A 22,708-nucleotide genomic window follows, 5' to 3' on the forward strand; every position below is an offset into this window, starting at 1 on the left:
CTGGCTGAGTGGTTTCAGCATCTGGCTGCAGAACCAGAGGTTCAGGGCGCCATTCCCCCCGCTGGGCCTCCAGGGGAAGCTGCAGAGTCCAAGGGCGCCCCCCAAAGGAAGGGGATGGGAAACCCCTTCTGAGCACCCTCTCTCTGGCTCCCTCCAGTGGCCACTCCGAGTAAATACAAAACCCATACACTATAAATACGCCTTTTCAGTCTATTTGAATATTCCTAGGCAGTGTAGGGGGGAATGAATCCGCGGATGCCGGTCCCGCGGATGGGAACTTCCCCACCTGCATCTTTCCCGCGGCGCCCACCTTCCAGGCTCCACAGGATTCCTCGACGGTTTTTTTTTCTTTTCCCATACTTTTTCCTCCTTGGAACGGGCGGCGATTGGCCCATTCCCCCTGGCCAATCCCGGAGCGCCCTCCCCGCCGGGCCCGCCTCCTTTTTTCGCCAGGGCAAACCCTCCCCCGCTTCGCAGCCAATCCGCTCTTCCGTTCCGAGAGGAGGCGGGGCTCCAGCGCTTCCGCTATTGGCAACATTGTAGCCAGGGGGAGGGAGATCAAAGGCGGCGGCGGAGATCAAAGGCGGCGGCTGCTCCTGGCGCTGGAGGCTCTCCCAGGCGGGCGAAGGATGCGGCTTCGGGCGGCCTGGGAGGGCGGGTGGCTGGTGCGGGGGGCGCAGACGGGGCTCAGCTGGGGGATCGCCCTGGCCCTCTTCCTCCACCCCACAGGTAGGAACCCCCCCAAGACTGAGTCGGACTACAACTCCCATTCGCCACCCCCACCCCCCAGCCAGCCAGAGGACGATGGGAGTAGTGGTCCATCAGCATTCCCTCTGTGGAGAAACGGATCCCACGCCCCCCCCCCAGGCCAGAAGGTTTCGTTAGGATGATGCCCTCCTTACACCCCCATGAGCTTCCTCCTCCTCCCGCTTTCAGACCTTGCCTTTTTTTCTTGGTTACTTACAGGAACGATCCGTTCAGTACGTTACTTTTGAAGAATTTAGTTATTCTTTGGCTACCTTCGTTGCCTGTTAAAATAACTTATTTTTTAATCTGTCGGCTACATTAGTTCCCTGCTATTTAAGATAATTCATTCTTTATTTCTGCTGGCTACATTAGCTGCATGCATGTTACTTAAAATTATATGTTATTTATATATCTGTCAGCTACTTCATCATTTCTTCTGGCTACATTAGTTGCATACATGTTATATAAATAACGTATAATTTTAAGTATCTGTCGCCTACTTCATTATTTATTTCTGCTGGCTACATTAGTTGCATACAGTATTTGTTACTTAAAATTATACGTTATTTATATATCGTATACATTCGTTACTTGAAATAATCCGTTATTCGTTTATCGATTGGCAACGTGATTTGGCTGGTCCTTTACTTCCAAGGCTGTGTATTTTTATTTGTCTGTTTGCTCCTTTTGTGACGTAACTTTGCAGAGTTCCTTGGCGTATATTATGGTCTGGCGCCTCGAGAGAAGCGTCTTTCCTTCTCCCGGATGGGCCCCAAGGAGGACAAGCCTCGGATCCGGCATTTGTCCCAACGGGGGGAAAAAAGTTCTGGCTTGATTTGATCCGGGACCCCCTGATGGGGCACAATCATCCACAATCATCAGAAAGCCTTCTCTCGGTGATCCTGACGATCATCATCAACAGACCTGACCTTGGACCGAAGCCGTTCCGAGATCTCTTCCACGAACTTGCTTTCCTGCTCGCTACCATCTTATTTCTCTTTGATTTATTATTTTTAATATTTCCCCCTTTTTTTCCAGATTTGCAGAGGGAGGTAGAGCGAGGGGAGCTCCTTCAGCCACTGCTGTTTGTCACGTTGATTTTCTTCTCCACCGTTCTCTACTTTGCCGTGTCCCTCATGGATCCTGGCTACGTGGAGCAGGATCAAGACGGCGAGAAGGTAGAGATGGCTTGGCTTGCGGATTTTCATATATCAAAAAAACAAACAAACCCTATAAGCGGCTTTGATCCACACTATCTCAAAGACCGCGTCTCCCTTTAGGATCCTCTGGGGTGGCCTTCCTGTCGTTCCCATCATCCTCACAGCTGGGCTTGGTGGGGACCCGAGAGAGGAGGGCCTTCTCGGTGGCTGCTCCTCCCAGAGACTGTGGAACTCCCTGCCACGGGAGACCAGCCTGCGCCCCATCTCGGTTCTGCTTCCACCAGCAGGCCAAGATCTTTATCTTCAGGCAGGTTTTCCCTTAATTCACGGGGCTGCCTGGGTGGGGTTTTAAGATGGACAGTTGTGCCTTTTCTGCTTCGAATGTGTTTTCGTGTCGCTTTTGAATCTATGGGGCTTGTGTCTGGTTTTTATTTTATTTTAAAGTATTTGCCTCCTCCCTCTTGCTTGCTTTGGATACTGCTTTTTAAGGCTGCATGGAGTCCTTTTAAGGGAGAAAGGCCGGGTTAAAAACATTTTAAATGAACGAATGAACAATAGAGTTTTAAAAATAAATAGAAGTTTTTAAAAATATACGGTACTTCTGTATTGTGTCTTTTCAGCGTCCACGTCCGGGGGTGTGGGAGCAGCCCCCAAGCGATATGGGGGTCCTAGATAAAGTTTTTCAGATCTACGCCTTATTCCCACCCACCCATGCGGTCGTTTTCCGTTTTTTGTAGGGGTCGACGAGGGAAGAACAGAAATCCATGCTCTCTCCGGCCGTCCCGACCCTCCGGCTGAGGCGCTGCGGCTACTGCATGTTGAAGGTAGACTTTTCATGAGGGAGACACGGGGGGGGGGGGCTTTGACGGAAATCCAGAACGGGGTCCGGAAAAGCCCGTGACGTGGGGGCCGGGCCCGCAAAAACATTGCCAGGAAATTCAATTCGGTCCCTTCGGTTAGCCAGGACTGCTTCATCGCATCCTCTTGAGAGTTGACGTTTATTTTGTTGATTTATTTAAAAGATATTTCCCCCTCTTCCTTTCTCTTCAAAAAGAACCCAAAGCGGCTGACGTTATTAAAAACGATAATTTATCAGGGGATCGGTTCCAAGTCTCATCCCGTGGATACCGAAAAACGTGGAAGTACTGAACCCTAATTACATTGCAGGGACTCTGGCTCCCTCTAATGGCCAGTTCTGGTCAATACACTCTGAAAAGATGTATAAATGTATATTCAGGGAGCGGTGTGTGTTAGGCAGTGGATAAGTGAATCAGCGGATACCGATCCTGTGGATACGGGGGTCCTACTGTAGTAACACCCACCAGTCAGTCTAAAATGACATAAAAATCTCTTTTTAAGTTAAAAAGCAATAGGAAAACTGGTTTCTGTCAGCAGGGGGGATCTTTCGGTGAAGTGGACACAATTTTCCCTCCTCTGTCCTCTCACCTTTAGCAGCCCATGCGGGCCAAGCACTGCCAAACCTGCCAGCACTGCATCCGCCGCTATGACCACCACTGCCCCTGGGTGAAGAACTGCATCGGCGAGCGAAATCATCCCCTTTTCATCATCTATTTGGCTGTTCAGCTCGTGGTGCTTCTCTGGGCTCTGCTGGAGGCTTGGTAAGTAGAACAGCTTCAAGATCCCCCCGACCCGTCCACCCCTTTTGTCTCCTTCGCCGGCAACTTTCTGTCTCAATAACTTAACCACTACCACAACAAAAAGCAGGCAGTGTTGCTAAACATTACACACACACACACAAACTGGGTACTGAATGGACCGACCTCGAAAGCACTGAGCAGAGAGGCGGGGCTTGCTTTCAATGCAGAGGAAAAGAAGGAACGATTGGATAGATGGGCAGTCACTCCAGCTAAGGAAGGCCCCTCGCAGCCAAACCCGCTAAAGACAGCCTGCAAGGTTGCAAAAACTCCCCACTGGTTTATCATTCTCTGCAGTGGCTGGTCGCTCTGATTCTACAGGGAAAAAATCCACTCCAGTTTTTCACTCAGACGTCAAAGACGTCTGGACCTATTTTGGAGGGTCACGGTCCAACCGTTTCGAAAGCAAAGTTTGGATTAGAAGCCAGAGCGGCTTGGCCACCCCCTGCAAAGGTGGGTGTCAGCAAGCCTCCACGGGCACTGACAAGCCGTGGTGAAGAATGATGGGAGCTGTAATCCAGCCACATCAAGAGCAGGGTGCGTTTCTTACCCCAGGTCCAAGGTGCATAAGAACTCCAGGGCCACCTTAAAAAATAATAATAATAAATCCCAGTGTTTGTTTACTTAATTTTTTTACAAAGGTCTGGCCTTCATTTCGAGCAGTTCTCCTGGGCGTGGCTTCAGCGCAACAGCATCTTGCTCCTCTCCTTCCTGGTGATTGTCGTCTGCACGGTGGTGGCGGTCCTCCTGCTGGTCTCGCACCTCTACCTGGCCTCGTGCAACACGACCACCTGGGAGTTCATGTCCCGCCACCGCATCTCCTACCTGAGGCAGTGCGAGGTGGAGAACCCTTTCGACCAGGGGGTCCTTCTCAACCTCTGGAGGTTCTTCTGCGCCGGCCGGCTCATCGCGTGGGAGAGCCTGTACCTCCGGGAGGGGGGCAGCATGGTGTGATGCCAATGCACGCCCCCCCAAAAAAATGACACCCAAGCGAAACGAGTCTGAAAGCAAGGGCTGCATTTTTCAGAGCGAAGAGGGAGAGAACACGCCTGGTTTTGCCAGCTTGCGGACAAACGTTCTCAACTCCGATCTGGCATGAAGGGCAAACTGCAATCCAGCCCGGGATTCGCACCCAGCACCCGGTTTCACGGGAAGGAGTCTCCAGTAACGGAAGCCATCGGTCGGAAGCCTGGCTGGGGGAGCTGTCAAAACTCTGGTTCCGCGGGAGAGATTGGTTCTCCTTTGCCTTTAACCAGCCATAACCTTAAAGTACTCCACCGAGAGGACCACAAGGTCTCGTAAAGACATTTTAACTGACATTTTTACTAATCTATGAGCTAAAGACGCCGGCTTTCTCGGTTCTGTTAAAGTGTAATTTCAATTAAAAGTTTTGATTTTGTGTTTCAAATTCCTGGACAAGAAGCCTTTAGATGACGTACAGAAAAGGCAGAGAAACAGTTTTCTAAACTTTGAGCCCTCCGGCAGACACAGTAGGGCCCCCTCCCCATCTGCTGGGTCAGCATCCAGAGATCCACTGCCTGGATGAATGAATCCAGAGAGATCATTTTCAAGTCCACATACAACCCCTCCGTGGATGCTGAAAAATGTGGATGATAGTGAACACTCTCCCCAGCGTGGTCTCTGGCTCCCTCTAGTGGCCAGTTTTGGTAATTTCACCTTTAGAAATATATGTTTCTAGGATTCTTTTAACATTTTTAATATTTCCTGACTGTGGATAACTGAATCAGCGGACACTGATCCTGCAGATGATAAGGCACTGTATTTTAATCCCCTCAAGAAGGTGCTGGCGGTCCTTTGTGTTTTTTCCAGCTGGGAAAATCACGTCACACACTGATTTTCCTGCGAAATACAATTTTAATTTTAAATATGTGGTTAGAGGACGACACAACAGACTTCACAACTTTTGGTACATGTGTGTGTTTTGCTTTTCCATCCTCTCTGGGGTGAGATCGTTCAGCTGTTCTCTTCAGCTCTGCTCATCTTTATATATATATATAAACACACAAAAAATTATATATATAATTTTCACTCCACTGCTGGCATTTCATCCAGAGAAATTCACCGAAAACAGTAGATACGCACGTTAATGACTTCTATGAACATTTTTCAAATATAAGGGGCTCGCCGGCAGTACTGGATTAAAGCTCCCATCATCCCTGGCCAGAAGGCTGTGGATCATGGGATCTCTAGCCCAACGATCTAGGACTCAGGAAGGCAGCCTTGGGAACCCAAAAAGACAAGTGGGGGGAGAGCATCGCAGGAGTCACGACTTCCACCAGAGCAGCAATGGGGGAACATTCAAGGCTATTCACAAAGGGAAGACAGAAGTAACGCAGAAGAAGACAAAGGAATCTCTTTCAAATGCCCTCCCCGGTCGAAAAGCTCCGGAACGGCATGCACAATGCACAATGCACAATTCTTCCCTGGAAGCCCACTGAAGATTCGGCAAGACAAAAGATCCTTTGTCTTGTCATTCCCCCCTCCATGTGGGGCAGAGGCAGGGATCCGGGTGACGTCCTCTGCCCCAGCCTGCCAACACTGCTGGTTAGGGCCCCCCCGAGCGTGCTGATGCCAACACCCACTTTTCCCCAACCTGGGCCCTACAGTCGGTGCCGGACTACAAATCCCAGAAGCCTTGACCCCCCCGAACAGCTGGGGAGCCCCCTGGGTGGGGAAAAGACCGTGCCGTGCGCCGCAATTGAGCCGGCCGGTTGCATCAGGGGGGCGCACCCCACACCTGTAGATTCCCTCCCTCCTCTCAGTGTTTGGCTGTTTCAGGCACCTCCACCCTCCCTTCTTGAAAATAAAGACCCCCCTGTTTCCGAGATCCATCCTTTATCCTTCCCCAGATTCTGATGGGGTTGCTCAAATTTTCCAACCCAGTCTCAAAAACCTCCATCCACCCCTTCCCGATCCCTTGGCAGGCACCAAATGACCTCCGTTTCTAGAAAGATCCAGATTTTTCCTTCGCTTAACACCCCCTCCCCATTATTTTCACATTCGTATATATAGCAACAACAGCGGTCGGTATTCTGCGTTCCGCATCGCTTTCCCTCTGGATCTCTGCAAACTCTTCTGAAACAAGAACTTCCCCGCCAGTCGCGCATCCCATAAACTCACAACCGTCCTCCAACCAGAAAGGTGTCCCACCTTTTCACGAAAATGTGCAAAATGGCCAGCTGGGATAAGATGAAGGAGAAGCTCAGGGGAAATGCTAATTTCTTTCTGTTTCTCTACACAACGGGGTCAGACGTTGGTGCCATATGAAAAGCTGATTTTTAAAAATTAATTACTGGCAGGTCTTCGGCATAATATCCGGCTTGGACTTCGACCCTTATCCAACCAGCAGCTGGAAAAGACATGCCACACCCTGCGTGCCCCCCTGAAAAACAATCATCCTTTTTTTGTTTTTAAGACTATCTTAGCCATTCAAAAACAAAAACAACGCTGGCAAAATACCAATCCTTCCACGTCCCCCTTTTCCCGAAGCCGGATCGGATGCTCGGCAGCCACGCAGGTGGAGCAGAGAGCAGTGGATTTTTAAAGACAGAGCCGGGGGCAGGGGGGGGGAATCTTCATCATCCTCAGTTTTCTAGAAAGTGTCTGGAGACAAAGTCAAAATCTTTGAACCTGGCCTGTTCCTTCGCGGTCAAAGGCGGGAGATAATCCAGAGGGGTCAAAATGGCCTTCTGGGAGGTAAAGATTTTGTCAAAGTTGCTGACATCGGTGGATCCTTTCAAGGCAGGGACAAATGGGGGCCGGATCCTCCGCGCAAGTAAGGCGCCCCAGTCAACCTCCTGAAAAACAAAGAGACAGGCGTGTGTGTGTGTGTTTGAAAGAGCTTCTTTTGTATTCCTTCTGCGTTACTTCTGTCTTCTCTTTGTGAATAGCCTTGAGCGTTCTCCACTGCTGCTGAGTATTTATCTTACACATGGATTCGTGAGATTTTTAACCTCCTTCTGCTTCTATGAGCTTAGGATCATGTCCATTCTTTCCCCCCGCCATTTCCCCCTGTGATCCAAGAGAGCGGATCTAGTCCAGGACGACATTTATACGGCTGATTTCGCAGCTCACGACGGCCTTGACCTCCGGTCTCATACATGCTAGGCCACATTCTTAAGGTCCCGTCCGGCTGTTTCAAAGTCTTCTCAGCCTCTTGAGGAGGACCATTAGGCAATAACACCTTCCCCTTCTAGGTAGGCCACTATATATATATATTTACCTTGAAAAAGGGATGGGTTTTAATCTCTTCTGCGTCGTCAATGCCGGCTCCGAGACGACGCTCCGGACACTTCTGGAGAAGCTGCCGGGGTGGAGGAGGGGAAAAAAAAGCACACACACACAATTGGATTCAGAAGGTAACAAGCCCCACCGTAGATGTTGAAACTGCGGATAAGAGTGAACACTATATGTAGCATGGCAAAAAGAAGGGGAGAATCCACAAATATGTATTTTCATCATGTATTACAAGAACTGTCTCCCTCTAGTGGTTAGTTCTGGTAAATACATCATGAAAATAGATATTTCTAGATTATTCCTTTAATATTTTTATATTTGTCAGGCAGCGGATAAGCGAAATGGCGGATATCGAACCCGCAGATTGGGGCAGTCCCAGTGCACAATGAGGGACAATAGAGTGGGCAGGGGGACAGGATGAGCCCCGCTCTGAAAGGAGGGCACGCCGTAAGAGACCCCTCTGCCACGGATACCAGGTGGCTTCGCGTGATGAGACACCACCTCCCTGTGAGATCCTGGGACCCTCACCTGGCGCAGAAGGGAGGTGGTGGGCACAGAAAGGAATCGTGGGTAATGCACGTCCTCGGTGATGATGCTATCGAAAACCTCCTCTTCGTTGTCACCTGGAAAGGGGGACTGGCAGGATGGAAGAGAGCCATGTGGTTTTCTTTTGACCTGGCAGCTACACTGCACATTTCCCCCCCCTTAGGATTGCACCTTGAATGTTTAGCTTGAATAAGAAAGACCTGCGCATCAGGATCAAGCCCACTCACCTCTCCCACCAGCATCTCAAATATCAGCACCCCGAGCCCCCACCAGTCGACGGCCCGGGTGTACGAGGGATCCGTCAAGACTTCTGGCGCCAGGAACTCGGGCGTACCACAAAAGGTGCTGGTTCGGTCTCCGAACCCAATTCCTGCTTGCAGGAAGAAAAAATCGAAGCCCGGGTTTGTTCGCTGAAGTCCGAGCCACCCACCCGCCTGCTCACGCTGGATTCGTTCAGAAATAAAAACCGGATTACTTCCCCCCCACCTCAAAAAGGTTCACGGCTTAATCCCCTCACCTTCTTTACAGAGCCCGAAATCACCAATTTTCACAAAACCTTCGGCATCTAAAAGCAAGTTGTCCATTTTCAGGTCCCTGCAGAAAAAAAATATAACAATACAGAACAGGTGGAAGATGCTTGTTTAGGGGGGAAACGCCGGCAAAGGTTTGCATTCAGATGTAAAGGTCACAGATGAAATTAAATTTAAATTGATTAAAACTGCAAACTTTTTTTTGCTGCATTTCACTACTTGTTCAAAGGACCTACCGATAAATGATCTTTTTCTCGTGCAAGAACTGAAGCCCCAAGACCACGCAGGCTGCGTAGAACCTAGGAAAAGAAGGCCCGCCGTTAGACAAGCCGAGAGAACTTGATAAAAACACAGAGGCGGGAATCTTAAGAACAAAACCCGTGTCTATATTTCAGGCAGCGAATAAGCAAAACCGTGGATACAGATCCCGTGGATACAGAGGTTCTCCTGCATTAACATGGGATGACCGAAACCCACCCACCGCGCCTCGTGCTCCGGAAAGTTGTCGAGGCTGATGCGCATCATGAGGTCCCCGCCGGGAGCATAATCCATCACGAAACAGACGTGGCTCGGGGTCTGGAAGCAGGCGAAAAGGTGGACCAGGAACGGGTGTCTGGAGGAGTTGACCACCTCAAAGATGCGCTTCTCGCAATTCAAGCTGCCGGGGGGGGAATCAACGAGGGAACGGCGTCAGAAGCTCAAAAACCACAAACTCAAAACGGACGCAAAATCCTCATTATTTTTTTCTCCTTTTCATCACGAGGACTAGAAACCTCATTTTTTTAAAAATGGAAGTTTCGAATCACAGAGTCCCACATTGATTCGAGGGCTTCGACTTCATTATTATTATTATTATTATTATTATTTTAAGATCACAGCCACAGATGCATGGGAAGTTAAAAATTAATTTCTCTCTTTATTTCTTTATTTCTTTCCCCTATACCCACATGGCGGTCAACGGTGGATGTTCGAAATCTCACCAGGTGAGCAGCAGCCGCATCAAACACTGGGCCGGCGGGGGGGGGGGTCTCACCTGTCCACGTCGTCTCGGCTCAGGATCTCGTGTTTCTTCAGCGCTTTGATGGCGCAGAGCTTTCCCGAGGCTTTGTGATGAGCCAGCAGCACCTGAAAGACAATTGCCATTCAAGGTCCTTTGCAAGCTTTTTAAAACCCTCCTGCTTCTGGGGCCTGCAGGCACACGCTCGCTCGCGTGCCTCCGTGCGCCTTCTAAGGAAAGACCGCTGTTTACGACACACTGTTTGGATTGTGATCATATTTGGGTTTCTGTTCTCCCCACCCACGACTCCAAGGGCAAATGCAGTAGGGCCACGGGAGTGGCAGGAAACCAGTTCCAACCCCTCCCCACCCTGTGGATGTTGGGAACAGTGGATAAAAGGAAAAACTTGCTTCCAGTTTCTCTGATGTCCATGCATGGCTGAGAGAGAGAACCCTATTCTTTCTTTCTTTCTTTCTTTCTTTCTTTCTTTCTTTCTTTCTTTCTTTCTTTCTTTCTTTCTTTCTATCTATCTATCTATCTATCTATCTATCTATCTATCTATCTACCTTCTATCTATCTATCTATCTATCTATCTATCTATCTATCTATCTATCTATCTATCTATCTATCTATCTATCTATCTATCTATCTATCTATCTATATTGTACAGTACAACCCTCGTATCTGCAGGATCAGTATCCACTGACTCTCATTCCACAGTCTGAAAATATTAAGAGAACAATTCTCAGACTGTGGAAGGAGAGGATTAGTGGATACTGATCCTGTGTATACAGAGGTCCTGCTGTAAAATCATCATCATCATGATCATCATCAATAGTAGTAGTAGTTTTATTTATATGCCACATTTCTCCCAAAAAGGGACCCAAAGCTGCTCACAACATTAAAATTCACACAACTTAAAAACACAATAAATTAAATATTAAAAGATAAATTAAACAATATATGATTTGAAATACAATTAAAATATTAAAACATGAAAACGTTAAAAAGATTAAAATAGAAATGGTTAAAATTAAAACATTTTAAAAATAAAACTAAAAAGCACTAAGCACACATTTCACAAGGGAGCCCAACAATCCATTTTAAAGTGGGGTTTTTTTTGGGGGGGGAGGGAGGTCCCCAAAGGCCTTACTTTGCCGAAGTGCCCACGTCCCAAGACGGCGATGCAGGAGAAGCTGTTGAAACCAAGTGTCTTCTTTCTTGGGAAGAGAAAAGCAGAATAAAAGGAGATGAAAAGGAGGCTCCGAGCAGGGACTCCGGGCCACGAAACGCGCGGAAAAATGAGGCTTCTCCGAGAAAGAAAAAGTAGACCAGGTAGAAGGGTTGCAGAGAGAGATCTCCTCCGGGTTTCAGTCCGAACTTTGCAGGCACTTCAGCACAGCGGTCGAGCACAGCGGTCGCCCAAAACTCAACGTCCCATCCTCCCCACCACCAGTCTTAAGGAAACGACGGCTGTCTCCGTAGTCGAAGAGAGCCGCCCGTGTTCCCGTCCGTAGCCGCTCGGTTTCACCGAGTCTAATCCCCGCCCACCCCAAAAAGGATTCGTAGTTCTTGCCACTTTCGAGCAAGAGGGAATCGGAAACTCTTGCCATGCGAATGTCCAAAGAACCCTCGTCATCACTTGGAGACGGGAAAACAAGGCTTTGACTCCTTCTGAGTTAAGCAGAAAAGCTCGAGAAGTCAAACAGCAAGAAGAGAAAAATGGGAAAATGCCAGGGAGGTTGTATGACTGGGGTGGGCAACAGACCCCCCCAACTTCATCTTTAGAAATATAAGATTTCTAGAATTTTTCTCTTAATATTATTAATATTTTCATGCTGTGGATCAGCGAATCAGCAGATACTGATCCCGCGGATACTGGGGTCCTGCATTAAATCATGGCCTCTTCTGCTTTGCCTCTCACCTGGCCGGGACCCGATTGGCTTCTTGCGTCCATTCGTCTCCGGGCAGCTTCTTCCGACTCTAAAAACGGGGCAAACGGAAGAACTGGTTGACATGAACGAGGATTGCTGAAATCCTAGGAGACCGTTCAATGACGTTAGTAAATAAATAACTTTAAAAACGATTGTCCATGCAAGGCTTTGGGAGCCCTTGTGGGTAAGATGATAATAATAATAATAATAATAATAATAATAATAATAATAATAATAATAATAATAATAATAATAATAATAATAATAATAATAATAACAACAACAACAACAACAACAACAATAACGACAATAACGATAATAACGATAATAATGATAATAATGATAATAATACACACAGATGCATACATCATACAAACATGCATGCAGAGTATATATATAAGCTCCGCCCTCTATGCATAAGCCCCACCCCTCTACCACAAGGCTCCACCCCCAGGTACATGAAGCTTGGAGTCATTCCCATCTTCTAGATGGGAGTTTTGAGACCATAACAAACACTCTTCTGTCGGAAACGAGACCGACCCAGACCCGATGGCCCCCCAGAACCTTACCCCGTGCTCCGTCAGAGACCGGTCCAGGCCTTTGGGAAACGTGTGCAGGAAGAGGCGCGGCGGTTTGGGAGGAGGCTGATCGTCAAAAGCCAGTTTCGCCACCGGCGCACGGCTGCGTTTGGGATAAAATATATTATCTTTCAATGGGGTCACATCTCGGATCTTTCACGCGAGACCAGAAAGATGAGGGTGGTATCACAGGACCCTCGGCGGGAGCTCAATTTTGCACCTTAAGAAAGATCCGGCTTCACCTCCTGCACCCCCCCCCCGGGTAACGCTGCCTCGCCTGGCGCAGAGGGTGGCCCGTGGGTTTTTGCTGCCTGAGGGACGGCTGCCTACGATGCCCGCGGTCCACCGAGATCAAACGGCGCAGCCACCGAAGCCAGCCACGCTCTTTTAGCCCTCACGAGGCCGAAGACAACCACGGGCTCCAATCCCAGCCAGCAAAAATGCCACCGCAATTCTAAGAGGATGATGATGATGATGATGATGCTCGCTTGCAAGGCAACAGCCACCGATTAAGCTCGTCGACATGGCTGAGAAAGCACAGCTTACCTGGCCGAGGAAGCTCCCGGACTTTCAGAAGGGGCTGTCGTGGTGTTGTTTGGATGCGCGGGGACCCGAAAAGGCGGGCTCAGGGTATTTAGGGAGCTGCAGGGCGGCAGGAAGCTCATCATCAAGCGCCCCCAGGCGGCAATGTTGATATTCATCTGCGAGGCTCGGAGGAACTCCTTCCCTGCAGAAAAATCATTTACAGTACGACCCCTGTATTTGTTGATGATCGGTTCCAAGTCCACCCTCCCGTGGATGCTGAAAAAGGCGGAATATAGACAATGCTATTTTAATAGCAAATGCTATACATACCATGGTCTCTGGCTCCCTCTTGTGGCCAGTTCTGGGAATTTCATTGCTAGAAAGATCTATTTCTAGGATTCGTATTTTAATATTTTCAGACCGTGGATAAGTGAATCAGTAGATAAGAGACCATCGGCCGGGCCAAATTAATCCACTGCATTTATGCGGGAGAAATTCTCAGCTGGATTCCGGCCACTACTTTTCGGGCATTCCAGGCAGAGTCCAGCTTTTCCAAAAGGTGCGACTCTCGACTTACGCTTACCTTTTTGTCTCGGGAAAATGCGCTTCTGGCGCTGCAGCTTGGAGCGGGTCTCAAACACGGGGTTCTTGAACGTTATCTGCAAAGGAGCGGGCAAGCGGGAGAATATAAAGCCTTTTGAAACGGATGGGTCCCTCAGCAAAGGGCTATAGCTTAGTGGTAGATCCCATAATCTGTGAAGAACAGGTTCCGGATTCCATCCCCAGATGTCCAAGCAAGAGGGGGGACTCGACATCCTGGAGTGCCACCTTTGAGCCAACTGCATCCAATATTTCACAAATACAGTAGGGCCCCTCTCTCCACACAAGATTGGATCCCAGTCTCTTGTGGAGGGTGAAAACCACAGATAATAGCAAACACTATACATAGCGTGGTAAAAGGAAAAAAAATCCAGAAATACAGTGGTGCCTCGCACAGCGAGGTTAATCCGTTCCAGATTAACTCTCGCTGAGTGAAAACATCGCTGTACGGATCAAAAAAAGCCATTAGTTTAATGCGTTCCAATAGCAGCTTTACTCACCGTACAGCGATGTTTCTCCGATGGCCGGCAGCCATTTTCGCGCCCTCCCCTCGCTTAAGGAGGGTGCGAAAACGCTGCGCGCGGCCATTTTGGGGCTTCCGGCAGCCATTTTGAAGCCACCTAACAGCTGATCGGCGGGTCGCTTACCGACCTTCGCTCTGCGATTTTGAGCCATAGGGGCCGTCGGTGTGCGATCGCATTTGCGATCGCTAGAATGGCCCCGTTGTGCGGATTCGTCGTTCTACGGTGCACTCGTGCAAAGCACCACTGTATTTATTTTCAGGATGTATTACCAGAACTGGTCACTAGAGGGTAGCAGAGACCATGCCATGTATTCTTCAACAAGAAGAATACATGGTCTCCATCACCCTCTAGTGGCCAGTTCTGATAAATACACCCCATTCAAATAAATCTCTGTAAGGACTGGAGGGACTGGGGGAGGTGGACGCCCAGCCCCTTTACCTCGGCGAAGAGGGTCCCTTGAGGTTCCAGACTGACGGACATGCCGTGGCAGCTGTTATCCAGGAAGTCCTCCAGGCGTAAGACTTTCACGGCGCACAGCTCCCGCCAGTCGCGCCAGTAGACGGAGATTTCCAGCTCTCGAGACTGCAAAGACGTCAGAAAAACCTTTACGACGGCTACGGCCCTTCGGCTTACAAAGAAAGCCTATTACCGGCGCTCTTGTCCTACCTCGTCTAGACTACTGCCTTGTGCTACATGATGGGCTCCCCTTGGAGACTGTTCAAAACCCACAGTGCGCTTAGAAGACGACCTGATTTGCAGCCGTCCACAGGAAGGGCCACGTTTCCCCCTGCCAAGATCGGCGGCGGTCTTCCCTCTTGTAAAAATCTCCATGATTCCACGGAAACACGTACACCCCTTCCGCCCGTACACATACTTACTCTTTCCAGGTCGATGACAAAGAACTGGTCCCAGGCTTGCTGATGAACTGGTGCCCAGTTTGTCTGACCCACCATCCTGTTGTCTACCTTGAGCACGGCAAGGACCTCGCCTGGATCGTGTCAGAAAAGAAACATGACACGGCAGCTCTTCATAGGGCCCCGCTGACCTAAGCGATCATCATCACCCCCTTCTAGAAGAGCACAGCAGGGATGGGACCCTGTGGATCATGTATTCCAGCCCCTGCCTCAAAGGAGACCCAGCGGCAGGGATTCGATCTCCCAACCTATGAGCTATTCAGCCGGAAGGGCCCCTAAATAGTTCCCTTCTTTAAAAATATGTGTTTGAAAAGTAAACTCAAAATAGGGCTTTAATGGTCTTGCATTCCCCTTACGGAAGAGACTTTCAACCAACTTTAAAAATTAATAATAATTAAAAACCTAAACAAAACAACACACACAAACTAAGAACCCCAAGAAAGAATCGTCACACTCACTGCACGAATCCTCGGGCGGGACTTCTTTTCCCGCGGCGCCGCGGCTGGGACGGTTCATGGCAACCCAGCTACGAGTCAAGGGCTTCGAGGCGCTGGGGCTTCCGTAGAGGGGCGTGGCGCTCGCCACCTGGGAACGGCCGGGGACCCTTTCCAGTAAATCTCGGCAACCCATCAATCGCACTTCCAGGGTGCCTGAGGAATTTCAGCATCGAAACACACACACACACACACACACACACACACACACACACACACACACATGGATACACTCACAAAGAATCAAGAGGTACCCAATCCAACATCCCCCCTTTTAAAACTAGAGATGCCCAACTGTGGGTCCTTAAGATATTATTGGACTACAATGCCCATCACACCTCAGCCAACACAACCTGCAGCTAAGGATTCTGGGACCTGGAGTCCAGCTACAGCTAAAGATCCCCGTTTGGGACCTTCTGATTCTGTTCAGGCCACCCGCTCATGTCGTGGAGGTAGCAGAAACAACTGTTTTTGACAACCCAGGGATAAAACAAACCTCACCGCACAAAAGGAATGGTAATCTCTTTAAGTAATATTTTCAGAGCAGGGGGAAAAAAGGAATCAGTGGATACCGATCCCGCGGATAAGGGGTTCCCCCACGGTTAACTCCTACAAAGCAAGTTACCCGTGAGAGCCGTTGGCTTGATCCAGGACAGAAGGGGCTGAATCCCGCTACCCGGCGAAGCACCCAGGGAGAACGCGTGGACCAGATCCTGCTTCACCAGCGCTCGCTTAGGGTGATCCGGGCCCAGCTTGCCAAGGAGGTTTTCCAGGGAAAGTCTGAGCAGGTCGATCTTCTGCGCAGATTCTTGCAGGCAAGCCTGGGCCTGGAAGGAGGAGAGACGAAAAGAAACCACCACGTCCGGCGGGTTCTCCTCTATCGTCCCTCCAACCCGACACGCGGATCCCTTCCCCACCCTTTCTGGCTGGCCATTGTCCCTACCTCGGCCAGCATCTTCCGGTCCTGTACCCGCCGCCCGCCCAGAATCTTGACCACGTTTTTGGCCCCGCCGGCCACGGCAGCTTCCACACGCAGGCGATGGCGCAGTTCCTCCACCTGAAGCTCCAGAGGGGTGAGCGGTCCTCCATTTCCTACCCATGAAACCCCCCCACAAGTGGAAAAAAGAGCAACGAGCCATCACCTGAGAGTTTTGGGAGGGATCTGTCAACTTTTTCCTAGGCTGGGAGGTCCAGCATCTGCATAAACAACACATAGAGTTCCCACTCCAGGTCTGGACCCTAAGCTCCAGGGGTTCCAACCCCCCCGGCCACTGACCCGTTTGCTCCAGAGCAGACTCCGTCCCCTCTAAGGATCGGGACATCTTGACCATCTGCATCCGGAGCAGGGCGATCTTGGTCTTGCTGTCCTGCAGCATCTCCTGAGCCATAGCCAGCAGCTTCCGTTCCTGGCGAGAAAAGAGGGGTGAAAACCGCGGCGGGGGATTCCCGGCTCCCAACGTGGGAATCGGCTGCCGGGGAACTCCAGGTCTTCTCAATGGCCTTTCTGGCCAGCCAAGACCGTCCACGAAACCCTCCTAAGTTGGGGTTGCTCTGCTCACCTTGGCCGCCCCCGAATACATCTGGATCATGTTCTCCGCGCCCTGCTTCACCTTCAGCTCGATCTGAAGCTGCTTTTTCAAAGCCTCGAGTCTCCTGGCCCCCGGGCTCAGCGTTTTCTCCCCGAGACAGTCGCCGGAGGACACCGTTCCACCTGGAACGATAGAAGAGGTAATCGAAACAGGAGCAAGAGTAAGAAAGCCTAATTCCTTTTATTTCGGTTGTCTCATTCTCCATCCTAAGTCTTTTTCATTTTCTCGCACCCCCCCCCCCAAATGCAAATGTACAAGCCATAATCCGCATCCTGGGCCGTCAAGTCAATTATGACTGGCAGAAACCCTTTTTGGGATGTTTTAGCTGGAGAAGATACAGAAGTGTCCGGCCACTCCATTTTTTTTTTGAATGGGGTGTCCTGGGAGGACTGTGCCGCTCGCCAAAGGCCACCCAGGCTGGCTCTTCTCCCGGAAGGCCCAGTGGGGGATTTGAACCCCCAACTTCCGGCTCCGTAGCCCAGACGTCTAACCCCCTAAGATGTCCAGGCGGCCTTATAGAACAGAGGCACCTTGAAAATCCCACCTGTCTTCTCCTCTTCTTTCTCTGCTCTAGCCACCCGGGCGTCGAGGTCCTCCAGCTCACCGTGCAGCTGCTTCAGTTTGCGGTTGGACAACTTGAGTACGTTCTCCACGCGGGCCAACGTCTTTTTGTCGGTGGTGACCCGGCGCAGGTTTTCGGCCCCTTCCTTGATTTTCTGCTCCTTCTGGATCGTCTGACGAAGGAGCTCCTTCTCCGTTTCCAGCTTCTGCCGGAGGTAAGGGCCGGAGAGTTTCCCGTCTCCATCCGGGGGACGGAGGGAGCTGTCCTACGACCGGTCAAATTCAGAAAAGAGAATTATTCCAAAAACATAAGTACATCTACAGTAGGAAACCACGGATTATAGAGAACACCATTTTTTAAAGCAGCGAACACAATACATAGCATTGGTCTCCGGCTCCCTCTAGTCACCAGTTCTGCTCATTTCCTCTTTAGAAATATCTATTTCTAGGATTTTCCTTTTAATATAGTCAGACCGTGGATAAGTGAATCAGTGGATACTGATCCCGCAGATAAGTGGGTCCTTCTGTATAGGGTAAAAAGCAAGAACAATACAGTACTATGTATATAAGAAGTGGGAGATAAAGGGGAATGATTCTGGGGGAAAGGCATCGCTCAAAACAAATTAACAAATCCTTACGAATGAGGTTCGATGTTTAAAAACAGCAAGAAGCCAGGTTAGGAAATTTCTCCGGACCAAACGCCCCGGAAAATACAGTTCCACCAACCAGAACTGGAAATAAGATAAAGGAGCTTTCTTTTGATATCTCAGAGGTAGGAAATTCTTACCCACTGAGTAAGAAGCCTAGGAATTAAGCCAACATTGTGGAGGGAAGCACAGGAAATAAAAACAATAACTAAAAATCAAAGTTTAATCTGCCGATCAACAACTCTGGAAGCTAAAGTGTCTGGGGTAAATATTAACACAAAGTCTGTTTGCCCAGCCTGCGAAGAAAGGCCAGGCAGTTTGCAAAACCAGCTTTTAAAGGTAATTATCGGTGTACAAAAAAGAGAGATTTATCATCCGTTTGATGTCGTTTTTTCTTCTCCTCTTTTGAAAGGAGGAGAGAACGGAGGTTTAGAGCCTCCGCTTTTACGGGGTGGCCCAAGACATTTCGAAGCCCGAGACCAAGAAGCAATGGGTGTTTCGGTCTGAGAGAAGAGAAATCTGTTGTTTCGGACTACAATACCCATAATAAAACATCTGGGTCATGGGATTCCGTGGGCACCCTAACCAAGCCAAACTGTTTTACTACAGAGGCGACGCAAATCAAGAGAAATCCAGATTGAACTATTTTTACAGGAATAATGATTTTGTTAATAATTTTGCCCGGATCGTACCTGGCTGAACTCTACAAACGGTCAGAAATTTTTTTTTAATGGAAATCTCTATTGTTTTTACCCAGGTGGCAAAGTACAACTCTCGTAAATCACAAAGCTGGCAAGTTGCCCTTATGGTGAAATAGCAGCTTTTTGTTTAGACTAAATGTACACCTAACTTAGTCCCACGGCAATTTACCGGGCGAGCAAAATGCCACGAGAGTAAAATGCTAGTGAACATCATTGGTTAAGTAACAATCCATATATTTATTTTTTATTTATTTTGTTTAACTTATACACCACCCATATTACCCAAAGGTCTCTGGGCGGCTCACCGTTAAAACGAAATACCGTTATTTTTATATTTTTACCGCGCTCCGCCTTTCAATAAAAATCAAGAAACACAAACATGCACCACAACTGTTTCGTGTTTTCTTATCTGCTGTTTACACGTTCAAGTGTCAGCTAGCAAGGGAAAGAATACCTTTAGATGAAAATGTTATTTCACAGCGGCCTGGATTTTAGACTTGCTATGTTGAAGTCACTTTTAGTAAACTACTGTTCAAACATCATTATTAAAGCGCAATGTTCAGAATTGCATTTTTTTAAAAAAACAATCCTCTTAATGTTTTTAACGCTCTCTGCATTCAAATTTCCAAACCTCGGCGCTCCGTTGGCCTCAAACCAAGGGGAAAATTTCAGCTAAAGTAGACCCATTCGATTGGGGGGGGGGAGGCACTGTTTCTGCAACCCCCTTGATTCAGTGGGTCAGCTTTAATCACGAACAGCAACTGGGGATTGTGATTTACTCTGTGATTTACTCCCAAGTAGACTCTTGCAAGCCGGCGTGGTAAGAAGTGAAGAGGAAAACTAAGGCATGGGGAAGCGATGTACATAAATCATCGTTCGCCAAGCGCACAGGTATTTGATGGGAATACGAGATAATTCCCTTTTCAGCACAGAAACCGTGGGGGCTGAATTCTTTATATATATATTTTTTAAAATGCCAGAATTTCTCGTTGGCGCCGTTCCTTCCCTGCAAAGTTTGCACAAAAACAGGATTTCCCTAATTTTCTCAAGAAGCCTTCGGGAGGCCAGGAACTTTTTAACGGCCAGGATGTTTGCACAACGACGTACGGCAAACATTTTACATTTAAGCTTTACGTATCCGCTTATCATCGCCTGCATTTTCTGCATTTCTTTCCCCCCGCTGAACTTAAAAAAAATTCTCCCACTCCGCCCACACCTGTGTGGGGGGAAGAGAGCCAGAGAGAAGACACCCTCCAGAAATCTTGATTTAAGGGAATTCCACTCCACAAAACCTTATGATTGCCCTAGTTTGAGGTGGTCAAGTCAGTTCTGATTTAATGGCGACCCCAAAGGGAGGTTTTTTTTGGGGGGGGTCTATGAATTGTTTAAGGGGTGGTTTTACCATGGCCTCCCTCTACCTTGAGCTTCCATGCCCAAATGTGAATTCGAACCCAGATCTCCTGGGACCTTTGAGGGGGGGGGACAGCATCCATGGGGCTGTTTCTTTCGCCAGAGAGGTAGGGCTGGAAAGGATAAGCAAACAGCCCAGGGTCACCCTGGGAGTTGCGGAGCGCCTTGGACACCTGGACCACAATCCGGTCCAAAAGGGGAGCATCTCCAGCATCCCGCTTCGCTTCGCACTGACTAGCGCTCTCTCCGCGGCAGCCTTTGCGCGCATTGAGGTGTGTGTGTGTGGGGGGGGAAAGAACAGGATTTAGCTGCTTCCCCCCCCCCTCCACCAGACGCCCACCCCCCGCATGCCTCCAGAAGGGCCCGATCCACCTCGCTCCGGAGCCTCCAGACGCGTCGCTTCGGCAAAACGCGAGGCTTTCCGTCCGGCCAAACGGATGCGTCCTGCTTGGCGAAGGGACCCTTTTTTTGGGGAGGGGTGGTGGCATGGGGGGGGGGACTAGATCCCGGGATCCCTTCTCCTCCTCACCTGATGGATCTCTCCGGCCGCCATGGCGATGCTCCAGGCGCCTCCGGGTCGCCGCTCCGGTTTGCCTTCCCTGGCGGATCCTCTCGTTTACACCCAAATCCGGATTAAGGCAACACCCGGGCGCAGAAAGGAACTTTCCCAAACTTCCACCGTCCCGTCTCCGGCGCCCTCTGCTGGCCCTCTTTGGCCAACCCAGAAGGAAGGGGACCCAGCCCAAGTTACTCCTGGCTCACCTTCGGAAAGTAACGTTTCGGATGCGTTCCTTTCCCTTTCGTTCCAGGACGCCCGTCTGTCTACGCGAGAGATTTCTCAGCAGAGCAGAGGGGGGCGTCGCAAAACAGATCTTGTACTGTACAAGTTACTTTTTTTGGGGGGGGGGAGAGGGACTACACATCCCAGAAGCCTTAGGCTGAAACATGTAGACCCCATAAAGTAACTTTGGCAAACTTGGCAGACACGCCGTGATTTCAAATGCGTAACAATCGCGGGAGAGGAACAAAAACAGTAAAGAGGAAATGCCGTGTATCTTACACAATACACGAGAAAAATCCCTTTGAACAAGCCAAGGAAAGAGCGGGCAGGTGACTTGTCATTTCCTTCATCAATTAACAAAAGATGATAAGGGCGGCAAGATTTAAAGGGCCAGGCTCTTGAGTGGGTGGCCCTTCACATGTATTCATGATGATTTTTCAGCTCTGTGCTCCTCTAAAGCAAGTTTTAAAATGTGAGAAGAGCAGCCACAGAATTGTTAAATGTTGTACACCAAGAAGCACAAAGGCCAAATGTTAATTTATTTTAATTCATTTAATTTTAAATGAAATTTAATATACTTTTACCCTGCCTTTTTTTGGCACCCCTTCAATGTGTCACGCACCTCGAAAACCCCATTAGGTTTGCTATAAGACAGTTGCGACTGGATGGTAGAGAACACACTTTCTACTAGATTTCCTTGAGAGTAACCGTATTCCTTTCCACTTCAGCAGGCAAGAATGGAAATACAGAAAACCGGAGGAGTGCCCATTAAGTTTTAGAGAGGATGAACCTTCTCCAATCCATCCAGTATCTCGGGTAGCATCTCCACCATCTGGGGCATGCTCCGTTTTGTCTCACTCTGTGTGCGCGGGACCAGATCCGGGTGTCTTATGCGCCATCCAGTCGACACCAATTTAAGGTGCCCCCAGTCGGTTTCCCACCATATACAGTATTGATCACCCAGTGATTTAGAGATCAGGTGGGGGTTTAATTTCCCACTAGGCCTCCTTGACAGGGGCTGGACTGGATGACCTCTAGGGTCCCTTCCAGCTCTGCAGTCCGAGTATCATCATCATCTTAAAATGAGTCTCTGCTTTTTTCTCTTTCACCTTACATCAGGTCTGATGCCCTACAAGACAGAAACGAACATATACACAGAATCTTAAGCAAACAGAAAAGTTCTGGTCTGGAATACGGCAGCTTCTGGCATCGGGTGATTTAAAAGTAAGCATCCAGCATTCTTTGGCTCACCCTGGAGCATTTAACCCAAAAATGATGGCGCTGTTTGCCACCAGCTGCGAGGGAGTGGACCGCCTGAGACAGACACCTCTGGGCTTTTTAAAAACCATCTTGATCAGGGTTCAAATGTCTCCCGGTAAACCGGGAAGGTTTTGTGGAACATTTTAATGCCAGCAAACCTTGAACCAGCCCCTTTCAACCATCTGGGGGTCCTGGAGATTACCAAGCAACAGGCCTTCTTCGCAGGTGACTTACTTGTAGTGGTGGAAGATCCACAAGAATCAACTAAAACACTTATGAAAGGATTTAAAAAGTTTGG

At 49.2% G+C, this 22,708-nt stretch overlaps 2 protein-coding genes across 7 annotated transcripts; one reads left to right on the forward strand and one right to left on the reverse strand.

Moving 5' to 3' along the window:
- Positions 1 to 495: 495 nt before the first annotated feature.
- Positions 496 to 4,970, forward strand: ZDHHC12 (zDHHC palmitoyltransferase 12). 4 transcript variants are annotated; one of them, XM_072985109.2, is made up of 5 exons: positions 496 to 729; positions 1,786 to 1,925; positions 2,645 to 2,731; positions 3,363 to 3,526; positions 4,204 to 4,970. In XM_072985109.2, the coding sequence occupies exons 1-5, from the start codon at positions 630 to 632 to the stop codon at positions 4,514 to 4,516; spliced, it is 804 nt and encodes a 267-aa protein (XP_072841210.2). In that variant the 5' UTR covers positions 496 to 629; the 3' UTR covers positions 4,517 to 4,970. The 4 variants fall into 4 exon arrangements, with proteins under 4 accessions (XP_072841210.2, XP_020650479.3, XP_078238859.1 ...); XM_020794820.3 differs by having other exon boundaries at positions 500 to 729; positions 3,360 to 3,526; XM_078382733.1 differs by lacking the exon at positions 496 to 729 and having other exon boundaries at positions 950 to 1,925; positions 3,360 to 3,526.
- A 447-nt stretch (positions 4,971 to 5,417) lies between these two features.
- PKN3 (protein kinase N3) lies at positions 5,418 to 22,368 on the reverse strand. 3 transcript variants are annotated; one of them, XM_078382732.1, is made up of 22 exons: positions 20,899 to 21,262; positions 17,655 to 17,877; positions 17,021 to 17,172; positions 16,738 to 16,867; positions 16,405 to 16,553; positions 16,087 to 16,288; positions 15,426 to 15,617; positions 14,932 to 15,041; positions 14,492 to 14,635; positions 13,513 to 13,588; positions 12,951 to 13,131; positions 12,396 to 12,507; positions 11,817 to 11,875; positions 11,046 to 11,112; positions 9,929 to 10,020; positions 9,377 to 9,553; positions 9,132 to 9,194; positions 8,883 to 8,959; positions 8,593 to 8,735; positions 8,348 to 8,455; positions 7,806 to 7,886; positions 5,418 to 7,380 (listed from the first exon to the last, which is right to left on the reverse strand). In XM_078382732.1, exons 1-22 carry the CDS (start codon positions 20,920 to 20,922, stop codon positions 7,168 to 7,170), a joined length of 2,775 nt encoding a protein of 924 aa, XP_078238858.1. In that variant the 5' UTR covers positions 20,923 to 21,262; the 3' UTR covers positions 5,418 to 7,167. The 3 variants fall into 3 exon arrangements, with proteins under 3 accessions (XP_078238858.1, XP_072841207.2, XP_072841208.2); XM_072985106.2 differs by having other exon boundaries at positions 17,595 to 17,877; positions 20,899 to 21,255; XM_072985107.2 differs by lacking the exons at positions 5,418 to 7,380; positions 7,806 to 7,886; positions 8,348 to 8,455 and having other exon boundaries at positions 8,600 to 8,735; positions 9,373 to 9,553; positions 17,595 to 17,877; positions 20,899 to 22,368.
- Positions 22,369 to 22,708: the final 340 nt, after the last annotated feature.

The sequence above is a fragment of the Pogona vitticeps genome, chromosome ZW-PAR (genome assembly GCF_051106095.1).
Source record: "Pogona vitticeps strain Pit_001003342236 chromosome ZW-PAR, PviZW2.1, whole genome shotgun sequence".
Classification (NCBI taxonomy): domain Eukaryota; kingdom Metazoa; phylum Chordata; class Lepidosauria; order Squamata; family Agamidae; genus Pogona; species Pogona vitticeps.

Coding starts and splice junctions, on each gene's coding strand:
- PKN3 (XM_072985106.2), bottom strand. CDS start 20,922: ATGGCGGCCGGAGAGATCCATCAG. Junction 17,878..20,898: donor CGGCCGGAGAGATCCATCAG/GTGAGGAGGAGA, acceptor GACCGGTCGTAG/GACAGCTCCCTCCGTCCCCC. Junction 8,456..8,592: donor TTGAGATGCTGGTGGGAGAG/GTGAGTGGGCTT, acceptor CCATCCTGCCAG/TCCCCCTTTCCAGGTGACAA.
- ZDHHC12 (XM_078382733.1), top strand. CDS start 1,602: ATGGGGCACAATCATCCACAATCATCAGAAAGCCTTCTCTCGGTGATC. Junction 1,926..2,644: donor AGGATCAAGACGGCGAGAAG/GTAGAGATGGCT, acceptor CGTTTTTTGTAG/GGGTCGACGAGGGAAGAACA. Junction 3,527..4,203: donor TGGGCTCTGCTGGAGGCTTG/GTAAGTAGAACA, acceptor TTTTTTACAAAG/GTCTGGCCTTCATTTCGAGC.